This window comes from Camellia sinensis, chromosome 6 (assembly GCF_055761805.1).
Source record: "Camellia sinensis isolate YWXY chromosome 6, ASM5576180v1, whole genome shotgun sequence".
Classification (NCBI taxonomy): domain Eukaryota; kingdom Viridiplantae; phylum Streptophyta; class Magnoliopsida; order Ericales; family Theaceae; genus Camellia; species Camellia sinensis.
Genome location: NC_138966.1, coordinates 156,448,772 through 156,458,001, shown reverse-complemented (window position 1 = coordinate 156,458,001; position 9,230 = coordinate 156,448,772). Strand labels below are relative to the sequence as shown.

Here is a 9,230-nt window from a genome sequence, read left to right as displayed (position 1 = left end):
TCTGTCTAGCAAACAAAACTATGGAGTAATGCTAGAGATCTCAAACAATCTACCAAATGTTTTACGAAACCTCTCACATAGGTGTGAGACCCACACACATGTGGGTTTATGTGAATCCCACACCCATGTGAGAGATTTTGTAAAACATTTAGTAGATTATTTGGGGTCTCTAGAATTTTCCAAAACTATGACATGCATAGAATATATTATAATTAATTATGTCGGTCAGTTTGGGTTTTATGATTTTTGGTTTTAGGAAACCATGACTCAATCGATATCCTGGAAAAATTTGAATTTCTCAATCGCAACTGTCACGATCCAACCCCCGCATCAAGGGATTAGAGATGTGATCAGCTAGTAATTCGAGATTACCAATGGTCTCTTAAACAAAATCACAGTAATAGGGACTTGTAGAAGCATACAAATTAAAATAAATTCTCCAATGAATTGTACAGACTTATGTGAAACAAAAGATACATCTATAATACATACATGAGTATACATCACAACATTGTCAAGGATTAGGGCTTAACCCTTCATACAGTAACGTTATCATTATCCTTTAAACTTTATCACAGTACAAACCAAGAGGGAAAAACTCCTTAACACAAAAAACCTTAATACTTGACATTTTCGGAACCTCGACGTGAGGCACAAAGATTGGCTTCTCAAAAACAGAGTCTAGACAGACACCTTTAAGCCCGGTCTTGCGCTTGATCACCTACGTACATATATATAAAAGGTGATCTGGAGCCCAGTGAATAACAACGTAAATGAGTAATGAATGATGTATAATCGGTAAATAAAACAGCTTAACACATCAGTGGATTAAAATCCTTGAATCAGAATCTCGTAACATATCAGAATCATATTCGTATTTGTAAACAATCATACGTAGTACATCCATTAGCAGAACAGTACAGTTGACTAGAATAGTCATATTTAATGGCCATCAATACAGTTAACCTTAAAGCTTAGACAGTAGTTCCAAGAATTGGAACTGATAGAGATCTCTATAACAGTAGCAGTAGCAGTAACAATATTCATCTATAAAACTATCAGTTCAGAAACATAGCATAACTTGTAATTCAGAAAATACTTTTAAATAAACATACCTTTATAGAGTTGTTACTCACAATTAGCTCCTTAGACAGATTGGACAGAATGAAGCGCGTGACCTACACAACACATAACAGAGCTATATTAAAAACACACGTTTCCAAACTATGTTTTATTTTATTTAATCTTCTAATGTGTTTCTAACTCATTTCCTCATTAACATTGTCTAAACAATTGCTTAAGAATGCTTGTGAGGGTATGGGGATGAAAATATGCATTTGGAAATGCATTGCCAAAATGCTAAAAACAGGGCAGTTTGCTTGAGCGCAACTTTGATTGCTCGAGCTGTCTGCAAACCTCTGCAAAACTTCTGGATGCTCGAAATCTAGGCTTGAGCCAACTTTTTGGTCACTTGAGCCATGTGCTATGCAAAGGTGAGTTCGTTCGAGCACACACTTGGTCGCTTGAGCCAACTGCAAATGCCTGGAAAAATACTGAGAGCATGCAAAGTGCACTCAAGCGACCGATTGTTCGCTTGAGCAGTAAAACAGAATCCTAGAATTTCCAGAACAGAGTTGAGCTTTAAAACATTTGGTTCCAAATCATAAACTTGCATGGCTCATTCTTAACTTAGAAAAATACTGAGAAACTCTTCAAAATCATGAATTTAAGATTAATTTGCAAAATCAAAGCTTAAAACCTTGTTAATTCTTTAATATCAAGTTCAAAACTTCAAAATGAAATCATGCATGCAAGGAAGTCTACTTCAATGGTCCCAAAAAAGTCTAAATATGAACAATTGAGTAGAATTCATGGAATATTCTCAAAATCAACAAGTATGATCTTCATTCATGTATGGATTTTGATAACCAAGCTTTAAAAGTGATGAATTGATGCATGCATGCCCATATTAAGCCACTTCTCACTATTTTCTAGTTGATTCAATAATTACTCCATCAATCTCTTAGTTTTCAACTTGATTACAGTTCCTAATTGGATTAAATTCAAGAATTGAAGGTGGAATTCATACCTAGAGTTGAATTTGGTGGCTTGCAAGCTTAATCTCCTAAATTCTCCCTTTTTCCTTTATTTTACTCTTGTCTCTCTCTAGGGTTAATCTCACTCCCTCTCTACAAGTATTTAGCTCAAAGGAGGATGAGAAAATGTCTTCATTAAGCTTATATTGCCTATATATATTTGGATTATATTAGGTTAATTAACCTAGCTTAGGTTAATTAATTCAGTTTAATTCAAATTATTTTGGTTCTGAATCAAATTCTAATTAAAATTACCATAAGATTCTAAATATTCCAATGGACCTATTGGCTTAGTCAATTTCGCTTTCTGTCGCCATTAAGGCCCTCAATTTTCATTTTATGTCAAAGTTCACAACAGATATTTCTATAGCTAATAGATATGCAGTCAATAATCATATTAAACACACAATTAACATAGAAGTTCACTTTAAGCACGCAATAAGTAATAATTAATAGTACATTACAGACCAGGGTTATTATAACAGCCGACAGTTTATTTGCACTAAACTGTCCGTTAAGTGATTTTTCGAGTCGGGTGAATCGGTTTCTTGAACACCCCTACTACTTCCCAAAACAACCCTCTTGATTATCCTTCGTCGTCTCTAGGAGGACTAGGATAATCACTCCCGTATCCATATGAAGGCTCCAATAAACCACTCAATTTATGGAAGGTAATGGTGTTGCCTTTGTTGTGATGGACAAACATTTTTATCCGATCCACTCCAAAAAGTGAATGCATGATAAAAGCCTCGAATTGCTCACCACCTTTAACTTTATACCCAATATATTCTTCAACTTCTATATGGGTTCGCCAAACATAATCTCCACTACTCTCAGGGATGACAAAGAACAAGGTTGGGGTACAAGTAAAACTGATGTCATCATTTTTATCAGGAATTTTCTTAGTAATTTTATCAGTAATAATGACGTATGGATAATCATCTAATTCCATGGAGCAACTTTCTTCATCCCCAGCTCTATAAAAAGCAACTCCCACATTGAAACTTGAATTGTAGTGGTATATCTGTGGCGTTGTTAGCGCTTCTATCAAAGAATACCCTGTTATTCGATGGAGGAACTTCCTAGGGAACTCCCTGTCACGAAGATGCTGTCATATGAATTTCTAATTAGTAGAGTGCTAGACGGAAAAATAAAAATAAAAATAAATAAATAAATAAAACTAAAATAAATTTGCGAATACAAAATCAACATCATAAAATGTAGGCAGAATAATTTGAGAGTGACACTGTATCTTTTATGATAAGTCCCACTCTTTTTATGTGATATGTATGATTAAGATTAGGTTGTGTTATTTATTCTGTATCCCCATAATCTTGTTTGAATTTTTTTTTTGCATCAAATTAATACAGTGGCCAGTTTTAATTTTATCATTTAATATTAAAAGACTCATCAAAGTTATTTATATTTGAAAAAAATAAATGTTATATATGTCACATATGTTTTTATCATTGTTTTGTATTATTATCTACATGAATATTTATAATTAGCTCATTTGTTTAGAAATAATTATTAAGAAATTAATGAAAACAAATAACATATTGTCATAGAGAAAAGCTATATATGATCGATTATTTATCATTATTTTGTGTCACCGTCTATATGGTTTCTTATGATTAATTCTCTTATTTGAAGATGATTATTAACAAATTAATGCAAACAAATGACATCTTTCCAAGTAGGTTGGTGATATAAAAAGATGATATAAACATGTGACATATAATCGTCTAATATATTATGATGTAGCTAATAAAAACAATGAAAAAACTAGTGAATCCTACTTTTAAAATTGTTATTGCCACATCATTCAAGTAAAAAATTTTGAATGAAAAATTCAGTAAGAGTAAGATATTATTTTCCATCTCTAATAGGCAACTCCTCTCTAGTCCATTGGTGTTGTTTAGGTCCATGAAATCCACCATAGGTTCTGTTCTATAATCTGAATTATTCATTTTGTTGGACACTTCATTTATTTCATTTCCACAAAAATTAAGTTGATAATCTAACCTATTTAATTTATTGCGCTTGTCATCAAAAAAATATAGTTTATTTTTAAAAACACAATGGTCACCTTTTTTTTGTGTGACAAATTTGATAAATTGAATATATTATAATTGTCAGATCAATTTAATTTTTTTGTTTTGAATAAAATACACAAATACACGAAATAGCCGATAAAATAATCTGAGACTGGATGGAATCCTCGACTTTTGGTATTATATAGGTTACATCTAAAATAAATTGGTTTCACACATATTTTTAGAGAGATTTTTTTTGTTAAATTGTTGCACTTGAGAGAGAGAGAGAGAGAGAGAGAGAGAGAGGGGGAGAGAGAGAGAGAGAGAGACCTGATGGAGATGTCGTAAATTGTTGAGCTTGTGCCTACCAAAGGGAATGATTTGTGCACCTTTAAAACAGTGAGGATCTTCCATTCCATCCCTCTTACGATTTAAGAGAATATGCACAACTTCAAATTCGAAGTTACTCAACCTCACGAATAGATTCTTCAATTTTGATAGATCGGATATTTTTTCAAGTGATGCACAACCACAAACATCTAAGACAAGTAAATTAGGAGGAAGATTTGAGATAGATTGAAGACTTGTGCAGTCTTCCAACGAAAGGTTTTCTAGCTTGGATAGATGACTGACGCCATATGGCAGGCTATGAAAATTGTTTCTGTCTAAATCCAAGGTTCGCAATGAGGATAAACTCCAAATATTAGATGGAAAATTTCCCTCAGACAGATTGCGATCACAAAGAACTAGCTTTGTTAAGGAACACAAACCTGAAATAGAGGATGGTAACAATCTTATGGAGTCGGGATTTTTTCTCGGTAAAACCCAAGATGAAATAAGAGAAAACCAGGATTTAATTGTGAATTGCCTATTACATCCCTTCAACGATAAGCTCCTAAGATTCTTTAGTAGTCCAATAGAGAAAGGTAGTTGTTTAATAGCTGTTCCATCTGCAAGAAGCTCTGTTAAGCTTTCCATATGTCCCAAGTGCTCTGGAAACTCCTCTAGTTTTGCACAACCAATGAGATTTAGATGTTTAACAGACTTTAACTTGCAAATAATGCCTGGAAGATACCTGAGGTTCATGCAATCTTTCAAATTCAAGTGAACAAGTTTATCTAGAAGCCCAATTGATTCATGGAGCTCCATTAAACCTGTACAACTTTCAAGCAATAATTCCTTGAGCATCGGTAGTGCATAGAAGATGGGGCTTTTTGTTAGGCATTTGGAATTACCGAGATTTAGAATTTTCAAGCTCTTGAAGTGCTGTTAAACCAATAAAAATATGCAAAATTATATATATTTTTTTCCATCAAGATCCACTAAATAATTTATCCAAATACCAAACAACAATGAATTTGCTAAGAATGTCATACCTTGCCATCTATCCGGAGTGTTTTAAATCTGCTGAATTGCATGTCTAAAACAAGAAGTTTCTCTGGATGAAAATTGGATGGTAAATACTCCAATGGGCAGTTATGCCAACAGAGCCACCTTAACTCTTCAAATAGATGTTCAAAATTTCCACTGAGGTGCACATGATTTATTTGAAGCAGTCTTAACTTAGGCATCCTAGCAAATGCTTTATTACTCCATTGTATCTTCTTTAACATGGGTAGGATCAGGATCACACCTTCGACTGCTTCCGTTCCCTAAAATAGTAATATTTAAAAACAAAATGGAAAATTAAAAGGAAGAAAGACTATAAAATAACTGAAATTAGCATTCCAAGTCTAAAACTTACTAACTCACTAGAAAGAATTAAAATTCAACTCTTACCTTGTTTTTTTGGAGTACATAGCATACATCTTCATGAAGCCACAATCTACTGCGTTTTTCAGGCTCCTTGGGATATTTTTCACGAATAATCTCCCTTCCCATGTCCCTAACTAGATCATGCATCATCAACTTATTGTTTTCACTAATTCTCAGTAAACATCTACTAATCAAAACACTAATTCCAATTTCTGCGAAGAAACCACAACCATTCAATATAGTAATGACATACTCTCTGTCCATTTCAATGAAAAAGCATGCAATATCAAGGAAGATATCCTTTATGTTATCATCTAGTGCATCAAAACTTATCCTAAGTTTTTCTTGAATTTTCTCATGAGGAATTTGTTGTAACTTATCAAATGCACTTTTCCATTCCACCATGTTTCTTCCAAACAAATAAGAACCCAAAACTTCAAGAGCTAATGGCAGCCCACTAGCATAACTTACTATACCATTTGCAAGATCTGCATAATTTTCTAATGGATTGGTTTCGCCAAAGGCATGCCAATTGAAAAGCTGCAGAGACTCTTTGTGATTCAATTTCTTAGCCATGTATCTTTCATGAACTTTCAGTCCCTTCAACAAGTGCTCATCTCTAGTTGTTATGATGATTCTACTTCCTGGACCAAACCAATCACGGTTTCCTGCTAAGGAATTTAACTGATTTAATTGATCCAAATCATCAAGAACAATGAGAACCCTTTTAGAATAGAGCCTTTCTTTTATCAAATTCATTCCTCTATCAACATTGTCAATCTTTAGATTCTTTATCCCTAATAATTCAAAGAGAAGTTGTTCTTGCAATTGAACTAGGCCGTTGAGTTGTCCTGCAAATTCTCTAACATTTGCAAGAAAACAACTCCCTTCAAATTGGAGAAAAATATGGTTATACACAGCTTTTGCAATAGTCGTTTTGCCTATTCCACCCAAGCCATATATCCCAATCATGCGAACATCATCTGATCCAATGCTCAACAACGACTTTATGTGTATAACACAAGAATCTATTCCAACTGGGTGCACAGCAACATTTAGGAATGTATGTTTCAGTTCACATAGAACCTCTTTAACAATTTTTCGGATGAACTTTGCTTCATACCTGTCAATTTCGATCCAAATTAAAAGTAAACCAAATGTATATCACAAAAATACAAAGCCTTACAGACCCCACTTCCAATATGCACTTAATAAATGTAAAATTCAATACATCTTGAGCTTACAAAGTGAACTAACTATACTTGAATTTTTTTTTTAAAAAAAAAAATATTAAAAACAATAAGGATTGGATTTTCTAGTTAAAGATAAAAATTGATAGCAGCAGCAGCAGAAAAATTAAAAGAATGTTAAAACGTTACCCATTTGCAACATTTTGCAAATCCCAGCCTGATAAATTAGCAGCGTCAAAGAGGGCATCCCTCCTCACCTTCACCTTCACCTTCTCCATCTCATCCGCAAAACGCTTTTGGTGTCTTCCAAATGCTTCTCCAAAATGCCCTGTTTGGTGCCGTATATCAGATGGATCAACATCATAGAATATTGGGAGAAGTAATTGTCCAAGTGTTTTCTTGCATTCAATGATCTTCACGAGCTCATCCAGGCACCATCTTGAAGAAGCATAGTTTTTTGAGAAAACAACGATGGAGATCCTGGATCCTTCGATTGATTTGAGAAGCTCCGAAGAAATTTCACGCCCTCTTGGAAGTTCATCATCATCCCTGAAGGTGCGAATTCCAGCTTGAACCAAGGCCTCGTAGAGATGATCGGTAAAGTTTTTGCGGGTATCGTCACCTCTGAAATTCAAGAACACGTCATAGGTCCAGCGAGATTGTGTCGAAGATGATGAAGAAACAAAACAAGAAGAAACATTTCTCTTTTTTGGGGCTGGAAAACAAGAAGAATGATCTAAGGTTCTTTTAGAAGCCATGGATGAACCCAAAATCAAATGAATTGTAGGGAGGAATATAAGTGAGTGAGTCGGGTGACTCTGCAAAAGGTCAGAAAGCGTTATTTGCAAGCACTACAATCTGATAGGCTTTGATCTTAAAATATATGGACGGAATGCTGTAGAGAGTTCAAATAAAATAATAATAAAAATTTACGGAATAAAAAAAGATTAATCTTTGTTGTGAGCAATAAATCTCACCTATGATTTCAAATTATGGTAAATTTCTAAGTTTTTTCTTAAATTTGAAGACCCACTCACCTAATAGTTAACCAGTAAACACTCTTTCTCGCCCTCTTTCTCTATTTCTGAATCCGAAGATGGCGGTCGGTGTCGGTCGGGTGCAGTGAAGAACACGTCAGTATGAGTGGATGATGATTTCAAAAAAAAAAAAAAAAATCCAAACATACCGATCTAATATATGTCAAAATAGTTACAAATCTAGGGATCTTATCAATATATGAAAGAAATCAACCCCAATATAGTTACAGATCTTTTAAAAAAATAAAAATAAATTATAAATACACTTTTTGATATTTGTTTAAAATATAAATTGTCATTTATAATTTAAAAAATTACAAATATCCCTTATTAAAATTTTTTATTTAATAGAATTAATTAAAAAAATAAAATTCATAATTACTCTTCTATATGATAATAAAATTATTTAAATTATTAATTGAAACATATTTTTAACATCATTAAAAATCGTTAATTGATTTGAAGATTTATTAATAAAATAAACTCTCAGTGGAGTACAGAGAGAAGTACCATAAAGGAAGATGAGCTACACATATTGAAGATAAATAATTAAATAATTGACTAACACCTTTAATAGTTTTGAAAAAATTGATTAAAATAAAAATTTTCTTTTTATAGCTGTGAAAAACTATTATATGCCTTTGAAATAATGTTCTGCACGAACTGTCAATTAACACATATCATAATATGAAAAAATATTAAAAGTAAATTTTTTTTTTTAAAAAAAATAATGATATACAAACATAAAATCAATACAAAAACCTTATTAATAATGATATTGTTTGAATTTTAATCTATCACTTTATAATGAGTGACCTCTTGTTTATTATACAAATGATCCTATCACGCCATTTTAGTATAAAAATTCTAGTAAAATAATATTAACCAACAAAAAACAGACAATGGTTGGTAGAGATGAGTGAGAAATGACACACAAAAAATATGAAATAAAAAAAATAAAAATAATGGCCATAAATTAAAAAAGAAGAAGAAGAAGAAGAATAAATTGTGTACCTAAATGATAAAAGAGTATGTTTAAAAAACACAATAGATTAAACATAAACTAATCTCCAAATTGTCTCATAAAAAGAAAGTTAAAAAACAATGAGATTCATC

At 32.5% G+C, this 9,230-nt stretch overlaps 1 protein-coding gene across 7 annotated transcripts; it reads right to left on the bottom strand.

The window, feature by feature from the left end:
• Nucleotides 1-408: 408 nt before the first annotated feature.
• LOC114308897 (disease resistance protein RUN1) lies at nt 409-8,252 on the bottom strand. 7 transcript variants are annotated; one of them, XR_014331317.1, is made up of 7 exons: nt 7,267-8,252; nt 5,912-7,010; nt 5,509-5,784; nt 4,463-5,398; nt 2,565-3,204; nt 1,116-1,178; nt 409-747 (listed from the first exon to the last, which is right to left on the bottom strand). XR_014331317.1 is itself a non-coding variant. In XM_082872774.1 (5 exons), the coding sequence occupies exons 1-5, from the start codon at nt 7,833-7,835 to the stop codon at nt 2,683-2,685; spliced, it is 3,402 nt and encodes a 1,133-aa protein (XP_082728900.1). In that variant the 5' UTR covers nt 7,836-8,252; the 3' UTR covers nt 2,506-2,682. The 7 variants fall into 7 exon arrangements, 3 of the variants coding, with proteins under 3 accessions (XP_082728900.1, XP_082728902.1, XP_082728901.1); XR_014331316.1 differs by having other exon boundaries at nt 409-721; XR_014331319.1 differs by having other exon boundaries at nt 4,903-5,398.
• Nucleotides 8,253-9,230: the final 978 nt, after the last annotated feature.